Source organism: Scleropages formosus, chromosome 12 (assembly GCF_900964775.1).
Source record: "Scleropages formosus chromosome 12, fSclFor1.1, whole genome shotgun sequence".
In the NCBI taxonomy this organism is placed as follows: domain Eukaryota; kingdom Metazoa; phylum Chordata; class Actinopteri; order Osteoglossiformes; family Osteoglossidae; genus Scleropages; species Scleropages formosus.
In genome coordinates, this window is record NC_041817.1 from 23,965,088 (window position 1) to 23,989,751 (window position 24,664).

Genomic DNA, 24,664 nt, shown 5'->3' on the forward strand with positions numbered 1-24,664 from the left:
ACCACTCAGTCCTGGAATGGTCCAGGATGCACCGCCGTGGTATTTCAGTGTCAGAGTAGGAGCAGAGACCCGCACTCACCCAGTGAAACAACTTCTCCCCAGAGAGAACACATCTTTCTGTAATTAATGAAGTGCTATGTGCTGAAAGCCGAGATATTTCTAAACCAGTACACCCGGAGTTTATGTCCCCGGTAACACTTCGGTTCACTGTTCAGCGAGATGGGCCATGGTCTTTAGGCATTAGTGTGTGTGTCTCTGCTGTGTGCCAGGTGAACTGGTGACTGTACGTGTGTGTTACACCTGCTCTGTTGTGTGCACCGATACAGTACGTAAAAGTAAGTAGCTTAACACACTGTATCTAGCACTGTAAGTCACCTTGGATTTGCATAATTTACCCTTCCACAGAAGAACACAGGTCTGTACGGATTTGCTGTATTGGGCCTCATTAAAAACAGATTTTTCTACCTTTTTCAAGTCTTGAATTTTTTTTAAAAAAAAAAGTAAATTTTTTGCTTCCTCTGTGGTCTTTGAAGTTACAGAGAGGTGTACAGCAATCGTCACTGGAACAGGCTGCTTCACTGACAAAATATGACTGACTTCTGTCTGTAGGAGTGACGCACAATATTCCACTGCTGCGTGAGATCATCACACACCCTCGATTTGTCTCCGGAGACATCAGCACCAAGTTTCTTCAAGAGGTCTACCCAGAGGGCTTCAAAGGTGAGCTAGTGTCTAGCTAGTGTCTCTCTTATGCGTGTGTACGCACGCACGCACGCACGCGCTTGCTCGCTCTCTGTCTCTCGCTCTCTCTCATGGTCATTACCGCTCTGAATAAGCCACTAGACCTTTTTTCCCCATCAATGATATTTACAATATAAGTGATTCTTGGAATGGCTAACTTTTAACCTTTCCAGAACATTTCAGAATTAAATGTTGACAGTTTTATTTGCATGTTTTAGTTTATCTCTAACTGTGCAGTTTTATGATTTTATAGTCCCAGTTTTTTTTTTTTTTTGAGCTCCTCAAAGAAATACTCTTGGGGGGGAAAAGCTGCCAAATTTTGGCAGGTGTAACAATATACCATCTATTGATAGGTTTGTCTCCTGAAATCTGCAGCTGAAAAAGCAGTTGAAAACTGGAACTAGTACGACATTTAAATATGCAGGTGTAAATCTGCCCTTGATTTATGCTCAGTGTTTTGTGTTTATTTTAATTATCACTAAACTTTTTAAGATTAATACATTGACCATGTGTTCTCAGAAAGTGCTCCATTTTATTTGCTTGAATCTGTGCTCTTTAGTCTGAGAGTAGTGTCAGACATAATTTGTTTGGAGATGGAAAGTTGTGGACTATCTGTTTGGAGGTGTAGTAAATTCTCTAGATCTCTTATGTGACTCTCTAATCTCAGTTTTCCTCCTCCCAGTTCACTAATAGAGTAATTTCCCCCCGACACAGGGCAGCAAACACCACATACTTCATTCATTTTTTTCCGATCGCAGTGATTTGCTCAAATAACACCTTTTTTCTTCCCAATTCCACCTTGCTAGCTTCTCACGCTAGCCGTAGAAGTTTGAGTTGTTTTTGCCCCCCTCCCTGACCCCCCAGGTCACCAGCTGTCAGATTCGGAGAGGTGGGAGTTGCTAGCCACCGCCGTGGCACTCTTCGTGGCCGCACAGCTCCGCTCCCAGAGATTCCTCGGGAACCTCAGGTAAGTGAACTGAGACCGCTGCCACCCCACACAGATGTTCGCTCCCCACCCCCTCCCCTCTCCCCCCCCCCCCCCCCCGAGTCGTCAGAATCCCTTAACAGTAAGTAAGTGAAACAGAGTCTTCAGGTGAACTTTATGAGTTTAGCCAGAGAGTGCATGCTCCTGCCTCGGGTTTGTTTGGCCCGTGATTGGACACGCTGGCAGGTGGACGGGATCCGCCCGCTCTGCTCGAAACGCCACTCTCCCTCGTCGGCCAATCCTGTTAACCGTGTCTATTGGGCCCCGACTGGCGAGGGTCCTTCCAAAGCCACCGCAGTGCCGCTGAAGGAATGGGGCTCGAGTTTCTTCTGTTGAGTCCGTCCCAGATTTCACTGCAGCTCTGAGCATCGTGATCCTGGCTGTGAGCTCAAATCCAGTTGTAGGATTAAGATGTTAGTTCTTAAATTTATCTCTGTTCGATTGTTATAACGGTAAGGATATTACAATTACAGCTGTTGAGGTTTGTCACACATTTCTTCCATCTGTAGACAGATTGACTGAGACAAATTTAAAACAGTGTAGTGGAGCTCAGAATCACATATATTAATACGCTTTAAGAATGGCTTGCATGACTTAGATGACTTTCAGATGACACACGGAAACACAGCATATGTGTATATAAATAGTTTATTATGCTATTGTGAATAAGTTTTGTCGAAAGATGCTTATCACGTCCAGACTGCTGTGGATACTGTGGGGTTCTTCTCTCCCCGCCCTCTGTCTTCCTGATATCGGAGGAGTTCGGAAGAACTACAGGTTATTCATTCTGCTTCTGACGAAGAGTTTTATCCTTGGAGCAAAGATATTTGTGCCCTGTGGTGGAGAGGGAGTGGGTGAACCAAAAGCACTGATCACGTTGTGTGTGTCTGTGTGGTGGGTTTTTTTTTTTTTTTTTTTGGGGGGGTCACTGTGGGATGGGACTGGTCCATTGTTAGAGCGGGGCGGGGAGGAACTCTGTTCTTTCCTGTTCCCTCCCCTCTCTCGTGCCTAATGGGCTTGTGGCTTTGAGCAGATGGGAGTCAATGCCTGGCAACACCAGGAACTGGAGTCCAGGCAGACTGGCATCAAGGTTGTATTGTTGCACAAAGTGGTACTTTAATCAAGGAGTTTCAACAAGTACAGTGAATTAACATTAGCCTCCTTTAATTCTAAATAACGGCTTTAAGCTTACAGGTCATATTTTGGGGGAAAACGCAGTCATTCTTAATATCCTTTGCAATGCTTTTGCAAAACAGGTTCATTTATATTATATTTGCATTTATTCATGTAGCAGACACTTTGCTTCAAATCGACGTACATCTCAGAAAACAATACAGAAGTGCATTGCACCGACAGTCGGAGAGATTTAGATGATCTAGATGGCCTCACTTACTAACTGTGAAGACATCAGTATAGTAGCCCCTTTTCACAGAGGGGAACTGTGAAACCGCAGCAGCTGGAACCCCTAGAACGTGCAGATGAAGGCCTGTGACATTGTCTTGCCGAGGCCTGCGGCCCTGTTGTGACAGACCTGTGACATTTTACGGGATCAGTCGGCGTGGTTGTTTTGTGTGCCGGGTCCATGGAATGGACGCACCCCGTCATTGATCAGCTTCTGTTTCCTGTTGTGCCGGGAGGTGTGGAAATAGAGAGGCCACATGAACACAGGCGGGACACAGAGTAGGGGGCTTCCACTCTGAACCTGACAGCTCACCGTCAGGGGCTTTCCTCAGGTCTGCAGTGCAGCCCTGCTGGCTTAATTACCTCTAGCATTACCGGGAGGTCACTGAGAGTCACAGGGGGTCGCTGGGGGTCGTCAGCAAGTGTGGCCACTTGAGCCCCATGTGCAGATAATGGGACGCATATTTCCTGTAGGAAGTGACTCTGAGAGATTGATGATGGTCTCATTGTTAAACTTAGGCCCTGATTTTGTTTAACTTTCCCCTATTTATTCAGGGGAGGTGAGGGCAGGCAGTTGCACCCACGCCCATAGGCATATGCGGGGTTTTACACATGTCGGCTCGTACGAGTCGCGTGTACTGCCATTTGGACTCTTGGCTCAGTGAGCGCCCTAGCATTGCGCGGAGAGCTTTTTGGAGCTCTTGGCACAGGATTTATTTTCATTGGTGGATGCACAGGGATTTGGAGAGACAGAGACCCCTCAGGTGTGGCTGAATTGCACATCTCGGGGGTATACTAATGCTGTGTTGATGTTGCTAGTCCCAGTTACGTAGCGCTCTTCCCATGTGGTGCTTGTATTGGCAGTGCAAAGTATTTTCCTCCCCTTTACATGGAATGCAACCTTTCATCTCTTTATTTTTTTTTTGAATGGGTGAAGAGGTGCTGGCCTGTGAGACCACTCAGTATCATAATATTTATCTGCAGATGATTCACTGTCGATACAGGGCCTGCTCAAAACAACATAATCATCATTAGAGATTAAAGGCATATGCCTAACTTTAACAGCGTCACTCGTTTAGGTCACACATGCTTTTCTTTGTCATGCTGATTCAGTTAAGTGCCTTTATAACACAAGGTTATGCATATTTCTACAATATATGTATTGCCCCATATATTTTGACAAATTCCTAATCAGATAAGAAGTGACTCTTGGGATGTTTAATCTTTCTCTTAAGGCTGAGATGAAAAATTTGCAGTCTGAACTCACCACATTCAGAATTAGAGAAACCCTTCTGTGTTAGGTAATATGTCTCTGTGATCGGCGTGTTCCAGCACCCAGCATCGGTCTCCGGTCTCATCTGCTGGGGGACGGTAGGCCCTCTGTCACAGCAGAGCAGCTCCACGGAGCCCTCCAGGTGCGTCGAGCCCTCTGCACCTCCCGGACCAGTGCCGGGTCAGCCGAAACCAGGGGCCATCGCTGACCTTTAGTGGCTCTGTTGATTTATTCTAATAAGTACCCTGCTTTTGACAGTTTAAAAGCTGACCTTTCGCGCCCAGGAGAAATCTCAGTGTCACTGTCCTTGTGTTACTTGTCTGCTTTTATCGGCAGCGAAATAGAATGTAAATTAAATGCAGCATAAAAATAGATGATGGGTTTGTACCTCACATTCCTGCGATTCAGCCCATCCCCCCCACCCCCGTGTCGAGTTGGCTGTGATGAAGGCTGGTTGCGCTAACTGAACCGGGGCAGCACATAATTTCACATTGAGGGGAGCATTACCTCACATTTGAGGTGTTTATGCGCGAAACAGCTGTGCGGAGTCTGTCGCCGCCAAGGTGTCGCTCACGCGACTGCAGTACGTATCTCTGGTTGTCTCCCTCATGAGATGCTGGAGAGAAAAGGAGACATTGCGCTACGTTGCTTTTGGCGTTTAGGCCAGGGAGGATCTAGGTCCCTGCTGCAGTGCTTGGGAGAATGCACCTCATACTTCATGGGTATTATTGTCATTCTTCTTTTCTGCAGGTTATTTGGCAGCTGCTGCACCCCACTGGCTGCGTCTATTCATGGCCTTCTTCCGGCTCTGCCGCAATTGAACAATTGATTTTTCTGTCCTTCCCAACCCCCCAACTTCAGTTTGCTTTGCTCAATATGAAATATTTTAATTTCAGTTCATACCAATTATTTTATTCAACTTTTTCCTGGGCTGCACAGGGATTCGGCGTGTAGTGCTGGTGCCTCACAGTTCCTGGGCGGTGGGTTTGAATGTATGTGTGATTGCCCTGTGATGGATGCGCTTTCCGTTCATGAAGCGTGCACCCTGCTTCATGCCCTATGCTTCCAGGATAGGCTCCGGACCACCGTGAACCTGCGTTGGTCATGCAGCATGTCGTTATTGGTAATGAATGGTCTTGAGTGTAAGGGATAAATTGTCAGGCCAGAGTTTCCATGGGCTGTTCTCTTCTAGTACCAAGAAAAATAAAGTTTTGAGCCGTATTTTGGTTTACTTGTGAGAGTTGAGGATTTTCCTTTCTCATTTTCTGTTATCGCTAACAATGACCCTCTCCATGTGCAACTCAAATACCGGTGTATCAAATCCGGCCGTGTTCCACATACATGTCGGCTTTGATCAGCATGCTAGAACCTCTTATGCCATACCTGTTTAAGATGAAAAAGGAGCACTTCTGATGATTTTTTTTTTTTGGCTCCACCACATCTTGTTAGATATAAGTGCTGTGTCTTTGAAGCACTCCCCCCTGGCTACGTGCATGACCACTATGTTTTTTTGCTATGTTATGGAGCTCTTTTGTTAATGCACGTACTTGATCTAGATTAAAATATATCTATTTTTCTGTAATACACAGTTATAAATATAGATCCCAGTCCCTGGCCCTCAGTTTTGCTGAGCCTGGACATTGACGGTTACTTGTGTTTGGGTAGGCAGGTGACGATGCAAAGAAACGCGATATAAATGTGTGTTTGTTGTCTTATGTGCTTTGGGGATTGGGAGAAAGGTATTAAACGGTTTTTGACTTGAGATTGCAATGTTCAGTTAAGTGTGTATGTGAAACCCTTCCTTGCTTTGTGTGCTGGGTCTTCATATTTCATCCTTGCTCTCTGTGGAGTTACTTTGCTGACGACCTTACCTGTTCGTTCTTTATAACCAGTGTACACAATTCAGCAGACCAGCCATCTGCAGGTAACACAGTGGTGCAGCTACTGGACTGTGGGTCGATGTGGGTTTGAATCCAGTTAAGTCTGCGTGAAGTTTGAATGGATTCATACATTTTTCATTCATTTGTTTAATCATTATTCATAATGAAGCGGGATGTTTGTTAGAATAGGACAGCAGGTGGCATAGTGGTTAGAGTTGACGCCTTGCACTGAAAGGAGTGGATTTAAAACCATTCCTCTCTTCTACCATTGAGCAAGATACATGCCCTAAACTGACACAGTAAAAATTACCCAGCATTTTAAGTGTCAAATGAATAAGTGAAATTATGATAATGCAGTCAAACTTATTTTTGTCTGCCTAGTGGGTCAGACACCAGTCAGACCTGCTTATTTGCAGAGCTTGGGTGGGATGGGATAGGGTGGTGACTGTAAAGTTACCATGTTCCCGCGTCTTTGTGTTGTTGCTATTGATTAAATTTCAGAATGGCTCGTAGCAGCATGAGGCGCTTCAGGATGAAGGCAGAGCTCATCAATCTTGAGCGTGGGGTCTGGTGGCCATGTTTCCTTGCCCCTGCTGCTTGACCTTTGACAGCACATTCCTGTGGAAAGTTCAGCACATTCCCTGTGACCACCTGGGGGGTGGCAGGCCCACACCCAGCCCTCGTACATTTATCACCTGGTGAGCACGAGGACCCCGCTGACCAGGTAACCTAGACGACATCCAAACCCCAGCCCGGCTGTCTGCTCTGCTTAATCTTCTTAAACTGTTCTCTAGTTTTGCTGTGGTCAGACCGCTTGGTCTTTCGTCTTGTTTTTGTCTGCTGAAATATGGAGGCGGTTTTGTTCGTTTTTATCACTGTAAGCTGACCAGTTCATGAAAGCAAGCACAGCAGTATTTCTTAGAAGGCTTTGATACTGCTCTTATTTTTTTCTTTTGTTAAATGTGACAAAGGACAGCGCGGGCAGGATATTTTTGCAGCGTTCGGTGTAGCTCTGCGATAAAGACTCTGCATCCGTTTCTTTAAATTTCATTTAGTCTTTGCCGTGATAACTGTGGTTGTTGTCATTTCTTTGGTACTTACGAAAGTTTAGTTTGAAGTATTTGGGCAGAAGATTTGCAACAAGCGTTGCAGCTCACATCCACTCTGTGCAGTTATTTCAATAGTTATCAAGCATTGTTCATCTGATCTCCTTTCTCCACAGTGATGCACAATGTAAGGTTTGTACACAATTACACTGATTTACCCATTTTTACAGCTGGCCATTTTTACTGTATCAATTCAAGGTAAGTACATTGATGGAGGGTAATATAGTAGAGGCAGAGATTTGAACCCAGGTGTGGTCTCTCCTGTGTCCCACGCTGAGCTGATCCAAACTGTTGTGGGGACAGCACCAAGGGATGGGCGCGCTTCTCTTTAATGGAAATCACTGTTTCTTGCTGTCAACGGAATGCAGGATGTGTGGAGCCGAACTTGGGAATCTGACCTTATCATGGTCAGGTAGGACCCAGTTCACCCCTCCGTGAGCCATCTGCATTTTTTTTCCGTCTTCTTCCCGGGAAGAAGGATTAATAAATGTGAAAGCAGCTCTTCCTCTTCCCTTCCATAGAGCGCCCATGTGTGAGATGGACAGAAGGGAGTTTCTTGTTTCATCTGTTCTCTGCTTGGACTCCTGTTCTGGAGAACTGGGCTCAGCCTGTGTGATGATGAAAAAAGACTAGTTGCCTCTCTTATGTTATCTATATTGATACTATATTTTTAACAGCTGTAAAACACAGCAGCCTCCAGCGATGTAGGGCTTTTATAGTATACTCTTTCTCTCCTCCATTTCTTTGAATTTGGCCCCCCCCCCCCGACACAGAATTTTCTTTTTTTCTCTGTGGCAACGAGCACGAAATCTGATTAATTTGATTCCAGAAAACCCCATTTTCTCAGGCGAACCTCTTTTCTCACTCCGTCGGCCAAGCAGAACTGGCATCGTTAAGTATAACCGTAATGATGCCGTAAGTGATGGGGATTTGACGGAGGGCCTCACCGTGCTTATTAAAGGGGTTAATAAAGAGCGCTCGGAGTGCGTGGCAGTGAGCGAAAGGGGGCCAGTGCAAACCCCCCGCCAGATTTATATTTAAACATCAGTACGCTGCACCTCCGCCGGAGCCATTACATTTCAACATGTATTCAGCAAGACTGGCTCCCTCGGATTGGCTGTGTTTGGATCAAGACTGAGCGCTCTGCGATTTTCTTAAATAAATACAAAGGCTGTCTAAGTGTGCGATCCACTTCAGAGTCGTATGAAAGGACTGGCAGTGAGATTCCTCTGCCTCTAGTGACAACAGTCATAAAAAAGGGGAAAAAAGACACCAAATGCTTAAAAAAACACAATGGAGAAGCAGTGTAAATGAAGAATGTGCTTTGATACCTCTATTTCATTCTCACATAGAAGGAAGCAGGTCAGTGGAGCTCCTACAGTTTCCTCTATTGCTATTGTTGTTGTTTCTTCATACTGACCTGACGCCTTTGTCCAAGGCTGCTCACAGTGCTGGATACACGACACAAACCTCCTGAAAGTCTTTCACCTGTTTGTACAGCAGAGCAGTGTAACTCACACGCTGAGGGCAATTTAGAGTCACCAGTTCTCTTGCCTTTGCACTGTGAGAGGAAAGCAGAGCACATAGAGGGAACATGGGAATATGGCGAGAGCTTGCATGTTCCCCAGAGTCGAACCCACATCCCAGGAGCCGAGGCACCAGTGCTACCCACTGTGCCGCCGTGCCGTATTGTACTAGTTGGCCTTGACTGTTCAGTTTACATTCCTTCCATATAGACCACAGTGCGGCTGGAGCTGTCCTCTTGCGAAAATCCACTGACCTATTTCTCCTCTTTATTTTTATTATTTTTTTTTGGAAGAAAGTCATTAAAGCAAAATTTTGATGAGTAAAAATAAAACCGCGAGTCTGACGCAACGATATCATGTTTCCTTCGCGGAGAACTTCGTTGCATGTTTCACTGCTGATACAGATCGGCTTATTAATAATTCATGTTTTCTAAATTTATTATATATCATCTTGTCCCTTGCAAGTAACATTTGATATCACTTTAAAGACTCAGAGGAGAATTGTTTTGCCAGGATCCCATCAGATGATATTTCTAAAAATATTAAGTACCATGTTTCCCGGGCCCCTTTAAGGGCCGAGTGGAGAGGGGGGAAAAAAAAAATCCCCCGCTATTTATTTCCTTTGGCGCCACGTTCCCATTTGAAACCTCTACACCACCCCCCTTTTCTGATTCCATGCCTCTTCTTTTTCTGTCCATGATGTCAATTTTATTTAATCTGAGTGCTTTAAAGCACAAGTACTTTTTTAATGTCCACAAGACAGGCACTTGTAACACATAAAAATTTACTCTCACCTTTCTTGGGAATGTAAGAAGAATAAAGATCAATTATTCGCCAAATCTAAAGTTTCATTAAACTCACTTTTTTTTGCGCTCTGTCCCAGACATTTTAAGTGGGCCATCTGTCTAAACATCTCCCCGTTTTTTCTGATCATTTCCTCGACTTATTCATGAGCCTTGGGAGGTCCCGCTTTGTAGTCCCCATGTAGCCTCTGCAGTCCACCCCCACTGAACACATCTATGTGCTTGCATAAAATATCTTTCACCATGCTGGAAATTCTCTGAACCCTTTTCACATGAATGGCCGACTTTTAGAAGTAACCCCCCCACCCGCCTTCCTTTCTACCCTTCATTGAGGATTTGTATGCAGAAACTAACCTCGGTGGCTACAAAGCAGCAGCACATTATTCTTGATCATTTTTCCACTCCCCCCCCCCCATGGGGAGAGTTATGATGAAGGATCTCTTAATGATGCTTTGACTGTTAACATTGTTTTAAGTCAATATGTCTCCTTTATTTTCCCGTTCAATTGATGGAGTAAATAATAAAAGCAAAAAAAAAAAAAAACTGTAGTGCCTTTTAGTGTAATTGGGTTTTTGAAACATCTAGAAGAATAGAAGATTAGACTTACTGTAGTCAGACTTGTGATGCGGTTTGTTATCGAACTGTATGCGAGACCACATTTCTGCATGATATTTTTTTATACCACAATGGTTTCTAATTCAACTTGTACCCATAGTGAAATACCTGCTATTTGTGTTGAACCGAGGCGTAGCAATGAACGGATGTGTGAATGAGTAAGTTTTCACCATTTTTTCACCCATACATACAATACCTGAGATATTATTCATGTATCCTCACGTCTGAGTGTCACACAGGCGTTGCTTTGTTGAAGGTGTTTCCGGTGGTCCGTGACACCTCTTCTTTCCCTTTCTCACGTTGCCCTCCACATTCCGCGTCACGTGTATAACTATGGCGGCGCCGTTTGTAACAGCACTGTTAAATGGTACGTATCATGGACATACAGCACCAGGTCATATTGTCTGCATTGCCTGGTAATTTTTACTCTGGTGAAACACACAACGGATGCTTAACTGTGGATCCAGGCCTGCGTTCCCAGCACCTCTTGTGGTGGGTGGGGGGCGATGAATGACGTGGAGAAAATGAAGCTTGCTTGTTTATGAGGTCTTACTCCTTGAAATTGTTTGACTTGATGAAATGAGTTTTGTGGAGGGGGAAATCTCGTGTCTAACAGGCCGCACAGCATTTATCCGTCTATCAGCCTATTCGCTGTTGAAGAAAAAAAAAACCCTTTGGTAATCTTAATGTAGATGTTTATTTGTACCATGAATGTATGCTTGTTTTATGTAACTTTTTCTGGTTTTAATTTACACTAGTAACACACCAGTTTAGCAGTTTTTTTTTTCTTTTTTTTGCTCCAAATTCTTCTTATGCAAATGCATACATGTGCAACAATAAGAATATGTGACAAATAAACCAATATACCAGAGGATACCTTTATACAGAACAATTCTTATTAAAAAATAAAAAAAATAAACTGTAGCTGTGAACAGACATGTAATCATTTAGCTGATGATTTTTCCTAAGCAACTTACAATGTTAGTCTGTTTACAATTATTTACCCATTAATACAGCTGGATAATTGTACTGGAGCAATTTAGGGTGAGTAGCTTGGTCATAGGTACTACATCCAAAGGTTGGGATCGAACCTGCAACCTTTGGTTCCAAATGCAGCAGCTCGAGCCACTACACTATCGGCCGTGTCTGGATTTGCCAACTAAAGTATCTCTGTGTGTGATAATGTAACGCATCCTTAGTGCATATAAGTGGTCTACTTGAGTGGCCATTAAAAATTGTTGCATAATGTTGAAATTTTGCTCATATCTATTTAATACCAAAAGGAAAAGTATGTAGAAAATTTTCTATTGGCATCCAAGTGGTGAGCTTACAATGTTGTAACACTTCGGTAACATACAGCTGCATGGGTGTCTGGTAGAGTTGGCGCAGGTGATGGATCCTTCACGCCTGGTCGTCCGAACATTCAGCCCCCATGTGGAGCGCGCGGCACCCTGGACCTGGCCCGTGGGCAGGCCCGACCCGCTGCAGCCGCAGGAGGTTGCCTTGCGAGAGCTCCTGGCCTGCCGCCAAGCGCGGTGTTTGCACCGAGAGCCCCGCGTCGCTCGACTGCTTGTCGGAGACTCTGCCGCAGTGTGGGCTCCGGGGGCGGCCCCGCGCCGGCCCCGCGCCGGCCTCTCTCGGGCGCCTCGCCTCGCTCATCACACAGAAAGCACGCTGTGGATGGACCAGTCAGTAGTCGGTGTCTTCACAATAGCCTGAAGCTCAGCCAAAACAGGAAGTGTGTGCATTGTTGGGGGCTAAAATTCGACGAAGGTGTTTCTAATGGTCAGGCGCTGGATGTGTATGATGTGGTGCGCTGAAAGGCTGTCTCGCCTTTGAATCTGAATATTCCCATCAAAATATTTTGTTGCTGGGGTTTCACGAACGGTGCCATACACAGAAAGCTTCTTCACCGCCACCAACGCGAGCGAGAGCAGAGACGTGAAAGCGGTGTGTTCGCGTCTCGCCGCGTCTTCCTGTCCTCTCGATGGTTATTGCTGTGTGGGCGTGTCTTCAAGAGCGACGGGCTCCACTCGGTCCAGTCCACATCGGCAGCCCGCTGGCTTTGTGTCCGCGGCGTGGGGTTGCTGTCGGGGCCAGTGTGCCCACACGGGTTCCGGCCCTCAGCCAGCATGGGATTAGTGCGTGACCTCGGGCTTAGACCCAGCAAGGTCGCATGGTGGTGGAACACTGGCAAAAGTCTTAACGTACAAGTATTAATGATAATGATGGTCATAATCTGATACAATTGGCAGCGTGTAAAAATGGTGGATGAGGAAGTTAGATCTCATATTTTTGAGAAAATATGAAGATAAGGACTGTTAAAATATGAAGAATATGAAGAATTAAGGACTGTCCTTGAGTTATACATGTGGACGTATTCAGAGTCTCCGTGTTGTCTGTTAGTGCTGTTCGTAAGATTAAAATGGGGGAAAAAACCTTCAAAAATTTAAAAAAAAAAAAAAAAAAAAAATGGATTTTTAAATGAAAAAAGAATTTTTAAAATGTATTTATTTACAGTCTGAGATGTCATGGACCAGTATGTTTTTTCTTTACGTTTTCATTTCCACTCTTAGTAGTGTTGACCTTCTCGTACAAGAACAATCGTTGAAAAGGTTCAGAATCTTTATTGCTATGAAAACATGCATTATTGGGTTGGTTGCCTAATCCCAAAAAACGGCTTTATCATCTTTTTTTTTTGTAGGCTTTCAATCAGGAGAAATCAGTGTTAGTTGGTATAGTGGAGCCTAAACACAGCGAGATCAACTTCCAGCTCAATAACTTCTCCTCCACACTCCTCAATCTCCAGTACTGAGGCATTTTTTGTTCTAGTTAATGTCATTGATGATATGTGTGTCATTAATAAAGACTTGTGTTCATTGCATTTTGCTTTGTTTCTCTGCAGTCAAAGGGGCAGAAAGACCAATTTGGGCTTCATAGCCTCATAAAATGAGAGAAAATGCAATGTGTCATTTTGGAAAGTTCCCTTCTTATTCCTTTACTGTGATGAAATTCAACATATATTAGGAGATTAAAGAGCAACTTAGAAGATGATACTCCCTCACTCCCAGAAGCTTGTTACAGCACTAATGTTTTTTTGGGAAGGGGCATATGTGGGAAGAACCTAAACACAAAGGAATGATCCAAGTATCATGTGGTTTTTTTTTTTTTTTTTTTGAAATGAAAGATGGAGAATCATGTATTTGCATTGTTTCCAGAGCTCAGTCTAAGACTGGGGTTCTTGCCACTACATGTACCATGTTTATTCACTTAGCAGGCCCTTCTCTCCAAAGCGATGTACGTCTCAGAGAACAATACAAGGAGTACATTACCTCAACAGAAGGAGAGTTTTGGATCCAGACACGTGATTCTAGAGTACGGTCAGTTTGTCACGTACCACCGTATAAATCAGTATATATTACACAAGTAGCTGCTTATAGAGTTTTTTAAAATTTTTTATGAAGTATATGGATAACAGTAGACATTTATTGGACGCGAGGAAGATTTGCAGTCAAAGATAGTCTTGGAAGAGTTACCCCCCCCTTTCTCCTTTACGTTTTCATTGCCGCTACATAGTTTGGAGGTTTGCTGCCGCCGCCGTGGCACAGCCGGTCATCCCAGGGGTGCTCTTTCCCAGCTCACTGTCATGCCTGTAGCCTACACACATGCCTACAGGCCCACACAGTGGAATGATGAATGACGCTCGATACAGGTTAATTTCAGAACGGTGGGAGACCTGGGAGGGGGGCTTTGGCAGCCGGAGCTGCCGAGTTGCTGCATGGGTATGCAAAGCTGCGACGCCGTGTGTGAAAATGCAACACAGCGGATAATGCGGGCATTGTTTTACAGGGTCTCCAGTTCCCAGCAGGAGCAGCGGAGGTGGGAGCTGTCAGTGGAGCTGGAGAAGGGGGTCCATGCCGTCACCGTCTCCCGCTCGGGGTCCACCTACGCCGTGAGTGCCATCTGAACCCGCCCTTGCCGCCGCCGCCGCTCAGAGGGCACATCCATCCCAAGTGCCACTCCTCTTGACCCATTCTTTACGTTCCCGTAAATATGAAACACCATCTCCCCGTGCTGAGTTTCTTTCTTTTTATTAAGAAAGGGGAAACTGAGGAGTTTAACTACGCCAAAGCATTTTGACAAATTCACCGAATAACAGAAAAACCGCCCCGGATCACAGATGAAAGCCTTCAGAGTGCAGCCTTTGCGGAAATCCAGCAGTTTATTGAAAACCGTGAATGAAATGCAAGACAAGCCACGATGGTGATTGGTAGAAACAGGTGGTTCCACATTTGGCAGGACTGGCTACCGTGCAGTAACCCTGTACCTCACTTACAGTTTTGGATGTCTCATTCTGTTCCCTGTGGTCCAGCCGTTCTGTCTCCATGGAGACATGACTTCTTCAGTTCTGTTTTGCACTTTTCTCCTAAAAATCCTATCCTATTCTGCTTCCTGTTTCATCTCCTGCGTTATTAACTTCACCTGCATTTGAATTCAGAATGTAGTTGGACTTATACAGTTTCATTTCTGATTCGAAATTCAGTTTCCATGAATTGACTCAGGAACTCAATTGAAGGCCAATTTTCTAACGTTATGATCCATATATGATGGGCTGTGGGATTTGCATGTGAAGTACAATGTGAATTAATCATGTTTTAAATTAGAATTGATTAAAAATGTTAGTTGCTTTTAAATCCAGAGTAGTTCCACCTATTATATATTTGTTTGTGTTTGTCTTCCTGCACAGTTTATGTACTTGCACATTATGGATTGTAGACAATGGGATGAGATGTGCGGAATATCTTTGCTTTTCTTGCATTCCTCTGAACTCTTGTAGCGTTCAACTTGTTGCCTCTTTGCGAGCCGCGAAAAATTAGATTGAAAAATACAGTAGGTTTTTAAATCCAGGCCACATGCGTGACGGAAGTGGAGAGGCTACACAGCCCTGTTCTCAGCCGCCCGCGTTTTGTTTGCTTCTCTGTATGCAGGACGCCGTGCTCACCGTGTTCCGGCAAGTTCTGGGGGTACGTGATTAATAAGACTTCCAATGCCAGCGATCAGAGCGAAAGTTCATTACAAAGTCATGGCAGAACGGTACCTGGTGGATTTAGCTGTATTCCGCTATTCTGTTTGTTGTTACGGTTGTCATAACAAGCCAAGGTTGATCTCGGCGAGGAGGCTGATGAGAGGTTGCGAGTGAAACAGCGGGAAAATGCAAACAGAAAGGGGTATAATCCCCCCCTGAGAAGAGCAGCCCCCCTCCCCTCAGCGCAGCCTTTGATCTGGGCTCATCTGGCTCCTCCCCAGTCTTCCAGGCCCATAACCCCTCTCCCCCTCGTGTTGCCCGTATTCCTTCAACATGGCTTCCAACACAATAAAGAACAACGGCTTCCACCTAAAGATGCTCCTCTCTTACTGACCGAAGTCATCTTCCTCCAAACAGTCTCCTCCACCTGCCCCCAACCCCCCCCCCCCACTCGCCCCCTCAGTCCCCAACCCTCCACTGTATTCGGATGAATCTTTCTTCTTTCTCTAAAAAAAACCTTTGTAGAGCCTGTGTGGCATTTAAGCGGCTGTGCCTCCCTTTGTATGTTCCTTGTAACCTTTTGTATGCAGAAATGTTGACGATTTATACTCTGTACAGCTCCATAGGTTAGATGCCCCTCCGCTTCATAATGGCTTTTGATTTATTTTTGCCCCATGTTGGACGGCCCCTTTGGCCTTCCAGACCTGACCTTTAATGTAAACTCCTTGTTTAAAGACGCCAAGTGGGATCAAAGTGTTGCGCGTGCGATGTCCTTTTCTCCAGTGGTCGTGCAACAGTGGCTTCTATAACCTCCTCATCTACCCCAGACTCCTTCGTAAAGCTTATTAATAGACAGATCTCCTGTTTCAATTCAACGCGTTAATCGCACCGTCAGTAGTCTTTAGGTGTTGCCCCTCGGCTCTACGTGACGAGGGTGCAGAGTCGGCGTCACCAGGTGGGTGGATGTTTTGACATGTGTGGGTCCGCGGCGGGCCGGCCTTCAGGTAGGGCCACAGTAGGGAAGACCTTCCAGGCGGGGCCCACACGTGGTCTCAATCAGGGACTCCTGTGGGCCTGATGGTCGTTTGTTGCAATAGCATTCGTATTCCTCTCGCCCATAACCAGAACTGCCAGGACTTCAAACGGGCTCCACTCCAAAGGGTCCGTAAGGTTCACGGTTTTACTGTTGTTTTGAAGTCGAGCTCCTCTTTGACAGAGTGCGATCTTGTATTTACACAACTGGCTTCATGTTGAAAACGCCGGCCTTTTGCTGCCGGGCCTCATCAGTAAATAATGATATCTGTTGGTGTCAGGGAGTGATCTCTTAAACAGAAAAAAAAAAAATTCTTCAAGCTGGGAAGTCTGGGCTTGGCTGAAAATTACATTTTTTTTCTTTCCCCAACCCCCAACCCCCAGCATATGTGAAGAAGCTTAGATGGAGTTTTGAGGCGTTTATCCTTTCGTTTGTGAGGGGTCCCAGAGGCCAGCTGTAATGGAAGTTAAAGCGGGAGCTAAACCCGGGGCCGCTGGCGGCCACGCAGGTAATTGATAGTGGCTCAGCCAGCAGACCGAACTCGCTCTAATAAGAACTAGTGTTAGCGTTCGACTTAAAGGGACGCGCAGATCAGGGCCATTTCGTACACTAACATGTAACGTGGCTTTTTTTAATTTATTTTCTTAAAGGTCTCACACTGATACATAATTAAGACCCAGGTGTTGCAGGTAGTCCTCGACTTATGAAGTTCTGTTCCAGCAACCCCTTTACTGGTTGTAAACCCTGTTATGCAGTATTATATAAACCACACAAACATGCATGATTACTACATTGTATAATAGGGCTTTGTTCTATTTTTTCATTAACTGCACACATTTATGCTAATATACTAATTTAGAATAATAGAAAAACAGTGCAGTATTATATTTTCATGCCGCACTGTTATTTTCACTTCATTTCTAAGTGTAAATAAAATAACTCTTCTGTTTTACTTCATTTGAATTGTACTCACTGTGACAATGAGTAGATGTCAAACTCTGTTTTATTAGCTCAGATCAAGGCGGAATGCAGGATTTAGTGGTAGGTCTTAGCGGCCCAGCTAGCTAGGTGCCAAGGAGTTGTCGTCGTCAAATGCCGTCTCACGTGCCGCTGAGCACCCATCACCGAATTAGAGGGAACAGGCGGGGAAAAATGTCATCGTGTATAATTGGACCTTAATGACAGGACCGCAGACATCCGCTGGTGGGTTTTTCTAGTAGAACCTGGTTTCTGAGGCTCTGCTGTACAGCAGAAGAGTCCTTCCATCACATAGAGCTTTGGAGAGCTCTTCAAACCCTGACTTGTCAGCTAATGTGCCGCTGTTTTTTTGGGAAACTGAAGAATTCATCAATGCAGGTAGCAAAGAAATTTTTACTGTTGTCACACTATTTAAATGTGTATTTTTAATATTTTTTGATAACAAGCTTATTAAAAAGAAAAAACCCTTAATGAATATTTCATACCCATATCATCATTTTCAGCAAAGTACATTGAGCTTGATGAAAAATGCTTTATTTTTCCGAAGTTATGCGGCACATTTTACGGTCGTCATCCGTTAGAATAGCTGGCTTAAGGTTCTGTTAGTTTTCCTGTGATGGTCACTTCGGATGTGTCGGTCAGGTATTTTGTTAGGTGGAGATCAGGACCCGTTTTCCATTGCGCACAATGAAAACGTGCTTGTTTTCTCAACTGCTGCCTCAGCAATGTTTCCATTTGCCATTATGATATAAAAATTTCAGGGCTGCTGTGGGTCTGGAAATTTTTAGGTCCTTCCTGGACACCGAGCCGTGGAAGGGGAAACGGTGTCCGGTGCTGCTGGCTCACTGATTTGACCTGGGCCGGGAAGCCTTCCCGCTTCATGGCTTTGTGACGATACTCCTGTCAAAGGACCACAAATTACCAAAACGTCCCTTTGGCTGCCACTGATAACCATCTTTCTCACTCCAGCCAAGTTAGAGATGTGTGAGACATGACCAAGTGGTTGAGATAAGGAAAGGATGAGATGAGGATCTGAACCCAAGTTCAGCCTATATCCCCCTCCTCTGATTGGTTAAGTCTCCTCCAAGGTTTGGGCTCAAACACCGACCTCTCATAGAGTCCTTTTTCAGCTCTTTGTCGTCTCTCACTGACTCCATCAATAATTCATGCGGAGCTTGTTGAGGCTTTCAGGGGTTCCTCTGTCCCTCCAGGCTTTCTCGAGCTCCCGTCTTCTCAGCATGTTACTCGGGGCCATGAGGCAACTGCCCTCTCCCTGACCCTCACCTGCGAGGGTACCACATACCTGTGCAACGAGGGTAACCTCGACTCCCAGCCGTCGTTCTGGGGGGCCACTCGAGTGAAATTGCACCTTTAAAGCGGGCAGGATACGAGTCCTTGCGATGGGATGCAAAGTAGTGGCGCGGCACACTGGATTTGACCCGTCCACTGGTCCTTTACTGCTCAGTTTTTTTTTTTTTTTTTTTTCTTTTTAATTTTTTTTTTCTTTTTTTGATGTGTCTGAAGAAGAGGGAGGAGAGGCTGAGGCGAAGGGGGTCAAGAAACCATCTTGACTACTAAAGAGCCGCAGAAACACCCGGCAGCACCTGCCTTATTAGAGGCTCGCAGACTTGAGTTGACGTAACCCCGGCACCCCGGCAGAATATACTTTATCAGCAGGCCATGCCTGCAGGCCATGCACACACATTTGTACAAGTTTTTGTCGATTAACTAATTCAGAAGTGAGCTTCATTATTTCCTCTTAATTAAGATAACAATGCAAATTCTTTCATTAATAGTGACACGGACAATTTCTTCCCCGCTCCGTTGGGACGAGATTATATGCAGGCCCCGTTGAGCAGGTTGCGATGTGTCACCGAATATTCAAATGGCACGCTTATTTAATTGCAGTAAATGTAGCATGTCCGCATAGGTAGAGGAGTTTGGAAGGCCGGTGTGGGAGCGGTGTGTCTGAGGCTGAAGCCCTGAGCTCCCCCAGGCAGCTGTTCGCAGGTCTCCCGCCAATCCCCAGAGGCGCCCGCAACACCATGTTGTTGGACTCTTGTCTTTTATGGCGGCAGCGATAAACATGACAGGCTGTTTGGGCGCCATCTGTTTAAGATGGCTGCCGCATGGTAACGCAGCGATGAACTTGAGACGTGTTCCCATGTCTGTCTCCCCGGTAACAGTCTCGTCTGCCGCTTTCTGCAGGTGGATCTTGATGGGAAGCGGGTGGATGTGTCCAGCGAGTGGAACCTGGCGTCTGCTTTGTTGCCCGTCACCGTCAACGGCACCCAGAGGACCGTGCAGGTACCAGAAACCCAACGCGCTCTCTCTCTCTCTCACACACACACACACCAAGGAGTCTCCAGTTGCAGGACAGATTGAGTTTTGAGTTACTCAAAATGTTCTGTTGCCACGTGTTCCATTATGACAAAATTTTTCCACCAGAAGGACTTGCCAATTTAAAATGAAGATTTTGGGATCTGTAAGGAAACTTTTCATAACACATTTTACTAATCTATCTGTTATATTAAAAATTCATTATTCGCTTTTTCTTTCTTCTTTACACGCACTCAACGTTGTTTAGAATAATTTTTTACTCCTGTTTTTACGCGCTTGTGAAGACAGCAGGGAGATGGTAGTGGCTTTCATAATATGTGGAGACCTTTCTTGTGGACGTTGCTAGAAAGAAAGTAAATCAGATGAAGCAGTTAACAGTTTTTCATAAACCCATTAAAGATTGTATAAATTGAAAGGCAGTTTTATTTTTAAGGGGCCCCGGTTCATACCTAACCGGATGCTTTATGCTCATTTAATGTGATTACAAAGAGGGAGGCTAATCTTTAACATGTCTGTGTTTGCACTGTAGAGATGTTTGTAAACACTGACCTAGTGTCTAGTGTAGGTGGAGCCCAGTGGCATCATAGCAGTTAAAACATAGGGCACAGGGTGACATGATGGCACAGTGAGTAGTGCTGCTGCCCAACAGTGCCTGGGTGGTGTCAGAGGACATGGGTTCGATCCCTGCTCAGTCTGTGTGGAGTTAGCATGTTTTCTGTGTCTGCGTGGGTTTCTTCTGGGTGCTCCGGTTTCCTCCCTCACTCCAAAGACATGGTGTTCAGGTTCACCCATAGTGTGTGAGTGAGAGAGAGTTTGTGTGTGTTCCACTGATGTATGGATGAGTGACCCAGTGTAAGTAGTGTATCTAGCAGTGTAAGTCACCCTGGTGAATAAGGTGTGTGGGCTGGTAACGCTACATAGAGTTCATTGGAAGTCGCTTTGGAGAAAAGTGTCTGCTAAATAACTAAATGTAAATATCCCCCTGCAGGCAGAGGACCCAGGTTTGAATCCCCTGCTACTACTCTTGTACCCTTGGTCAAGGTACTTACTCTGAATTAACACGCACACACTGACTGAAACTGCTTGTCCCGAGTGGGGTTGCAGCGAACCGGAACCTAACCCGACACACGAGCTGATACAGTAAAAATTACTCAGCTATGTAAGGGGTAAATCAGTGTAAGGGTACAAACCTCACATTGAAAATCACCTTGAACAAAGGTGTCAGATAAGTTAATAATAAAAAAATTCTGCATGTTTTAAATGTTTTTTTTTTCTCCCCAGATCAGCATTTTGTGCATTTTATAGGATGACATTAATAAAGTTTTAATGGAAACAAATCAGGGGTCTCTGTTATTTGGAAATAAATTCTCTCAAGAGGTCAGGGAGCATCATTATTGCACAGCTGAAGCACTGGAGAATTACCACATCCCCCCCCCCCCTTCTCCACCTTGTAATTTCTGTGCCCCTGAACTTAGTCATTGAAAAGCCACAGTAGTCTGCTGATTGTCCCCCATTGCATCCTACATTGAATAGGTCATTGGTAGCCAACTAAGTGGAACTAATTTGGGACAGAATAACTGAAAGCTTTTTGGCTGCGCCAGAAACCCGAGCCATGTAATGAGAAATACTTGATTGCCGTTAAGTGGCAGAATACGTGTTACTGGAGTTGCAAAGCCGGGAGACTGACATCTGTGTTTTCACACCGGGATCTAAGACTTGACTAAGTTGGTAATTTTACAGCGCCACTTTCCTTCACAGGGGCTAAAAGTTAGAAACATGTTTTATATTCAAAGAAACACCGTGGTTCTCTGTGGTGACCCTCATGTGCATTACCTTTTTGGAACAAGGATGTGTGGATGATCAAGCTTTTATTTTTTATTCTTTTATTAAAAAAAAAAGAAACTTTTCTTAAGGTGTGTGCACATAATGATAGGTAGATATAAATTTGCAGAATTGTCAAGTTTTCTGTTTGAAAGGACCGTTACTCTCTGCCCTTAAGCAGCAAAGTTAATCAGAAACTTTGAGTATAGTATGAAAGTTTATGTAGAACTGTTATTGCAAATACAACTCTTTTAAATGATTATTGGCTTAAAAAATGAACTATATTGTGTAAGTAAACATATCAAGTTCAGGCTCCAGCCAGGCTGAAGAGATTCAATACTAACAATTAGCTCATATATACATGTTTTTAAAGTAGTGTTTATGACTAAAGACAATTAAGGATATAAACGCACACACATACAAATAGAATCTTCACATCTGGGAACTGCAGTGTTTGATATTATGTGCTGTTGGTATTATAAAGATCATCTGATTAATTTTGTATTACTAGTTAGCTGAAAATGAAGATTGCAGTTGTTGGTGTCCAATTAAGCTGGTTGATGCAGAAGGTAGTACCATATGGCTGTTTTTTTTTAATGCACCGCAGATAGACATAACAATGCAGAGAATGGTGCTGGGAAACAATACCCTGCTTGTCAGTGATGCTGGCTTTCATTACCAAAGGTCCAAGACCTCAGCGCCACACCCATGAGTCCTGAACTGTTCCCCACGAGCAAATATTTGCGCTGAGAAACGTCCTGCGATGTACAGTACAGTACCGCGTTACTTGGAAAATATTTGTTCGCCAGTTTTACGGTGCCCAGGGTGATGTACACACAGGACGTTATTGTTCAAGGTCGAGGGTCCAGGGCTCCGGGTTTGAGACATGGGTGGGATTGCCGCAGGGGGTCTCGTCGGACTCCCCGTGGGAATGTTGAGCTTCCGACGCAGGATTGGCACTGTAAAAATGTTACGTGATCATTGACAACATTGAGAACAATTAGATCAATTAACTGTCGAGCGCATTAGAGCCTCGAACGTCCAAAGCCGGAGCCTTCGGCTGCACTTCCGCGGGAGGGAAAGAAAACTGGGGCATACGCAGCAACAACAGCAGCGCTGGGCAACATCAAACAGCGAGTGAGTTTGCGAAGGGCACGGCACCATGAGGGGGCGTCGATGCCGAGGCCGCAACATGAAAGGAGGCCTTAAAGAAGCCGGTGAAGGAGACCAAAGAGGCATCTTGTACCTGCAGGCTGCCGGCAACAAACATCTAAACAAGACTTTGTTCTGGGGAGGGGTTGGCGGTCAAGGACTGCCAGAACGACCTTGAACGGTAGGGCAAATAAGAGAGCGGGTCAAAGGGGATAAACGTGGACGGTTCGTCGAGATGAAGGGACGTATTTTCTTTAACGTCTGCCCGGGGTTTTGATAGCAGTTGCAATACGGGTAATGAAATTGCGGAAATGTAAATGTCAGGCTCGTTTTTCCCTAACTGGTTCCAGAGCGATGGCTGAAGGCTCTTCATAAATCCCCTAGATAAGCTGGAGCCCGGGTTCAAATGGTGAGCAGACGGGGCGGGATTACAATGGGGAGTCCTGCCGCAGGCCCTGAGGGGCAAATTATGGGCAGTTTTACCAATCGGCACTGTCAGTCAGTTATCTAATAGATATGTAGTGAGTCGAGGGTCAAACGCTGAGGGTCAGAGTTCACACGGAGCAAACTGGAGAGAGTCTAAGTGCAATCAGTTCTGCTATAACAAGAGTCATGTAAAACTTACACAGCTGTATGAATGGGTAAACGGACATCACTTGCTCACTTTCGTTTACCGCGTATCCTCTCATGTAAATGGACATCAGTGCTGTAATAATTCATAAAAGCAGAACATAGAAAACCTCAACGAGGGCAGTTGAAACAGATTTTAGATGTGTTCCTGTGAAACATCTTGTTATACTAATTTGTGTAATTAAAATAATTTTAACGGGGGGGGGAATGGGGCATAGCACAAAAATCACAGTAATCACACAAAAAGTCATAACATACCCAAAATTAGACGGTGCAAAACCTTCCAGAAACAGCATCTGTTGCAAACAGACATTAAAGCACATGAAAATATAGAAAGAATATGTATTTTGGGACTGAATTCCTTTGTGATGGGATTGCATCGTTACCAGATCATGGTTACAAAATTTTGAGTTACGTAAACCCTCTTCCTTATTTGTTATATTTACGTGGTGTAATTTAAACATGCGCTGCAGCAGAGCTGACTGTAAATGTCTCTTTTGTTTTATTATTTTTTCTGGAATTACTAGATAATAGAGCCGAGATTTATACTAATTTTTGAAAATACAGCCCGTGGTTTCACAGGCTTGGCAATAATTAACACCAACCGAGCGGCTGCAATTATTTCATTAATAATGATTGTATCCTCATTTCGTATTAGTAAGGAAATGATGGGTGGAGGCGGTTCATGAATATTCATGGGGTGAGCCGCTGTGTCCCCTGGCCAGCCCAGCACTTTTGCTCTTTTCACTCCAAAGTCCTTCAGAAGCGGGTGAGAAGGTGAGCATGGAGGGGCTTCCCACCTGGTCACGATCCGAGGCGCCACCCGCCCGCCAAGCCACAGCAGTCTAGAGGGATAAAAAGATTAATGTCACGTCGCAAGTTCCTGGGGAATTTGGCGTACAGGGACAGGGATGAGGGGCCTTGTTTTTTGGGACATTTTTACCATAATGAGGGATGTGCCTTAGCATATCGTATTTCCTCACCGCTTCATAAGCAGCAGGAAGAGTTGTCGGACCCTCATCTGCCCCCACTTGCCCCCGTGCTCACCTCTCTCACTTGGGGGGGCACCTCCTTCCAGCAACCCACAGGGTACCATCACACACTCGCTGAGGACTTGTTGGCTGCAGTAAAGCCCAGTTTAGCTCCTCCTCTGGGGTTCATATTCGTATTACCCATGATGTACGTGAACAGAGCTCTCCTTTAAACATCTCCATTATTTTTGGGCATTAAAAGATGAATTCAGTCTTGCACACCCTTTCTTTTTGGGATATATTCATTGTTGTCAGTAGTTTCCTCCTCTTATTAATAACGTTTTTCAAATTTGAGCTGGAGAATAATCTTGCTTATGTTGTTT

At 44.9% G+C, this 24,664-nt stretch overlaps 1 protein-coding gene across 3 annotated transcripts in view; it reads left to right on the plus strand.

The window, feature by feature from the left end:
- The window catches only part of pcca (propionyl-CoA carboxylase subunit alpha), a 115,009-nt gene that overhangs the window by 58,860 nt on the left and 31,485 nt on the right, over window positions 1-24,664 (plus strand). For all 3 annotated transcript variants that reach the window (XR_001965804.2, XM_018745068.2, XM_029256713.1), the window contains 4 exons: window positions 610-720; window positions 1,606-1,708; window positions 14,180-14,282; window positions 19,576-19,674. Coding sequence is in view for 2 of the 3 variants with exons in the window: in XM_018745068.2 (XP_018600584.2) it covers window positions 610-720; window positions 1,606-1,708; window positions 14,180-14,282; window positions 19,576-19,674 (416 nt within the window). In the remaining variant the exon portion in view is untranslated. The remainder of the gene's footprint in view (window positions 1-609; window positions 721-1,605; window positions 1,709-14,179; window positions 14,283-19,575; window positions 19,675-24,664) is intronic.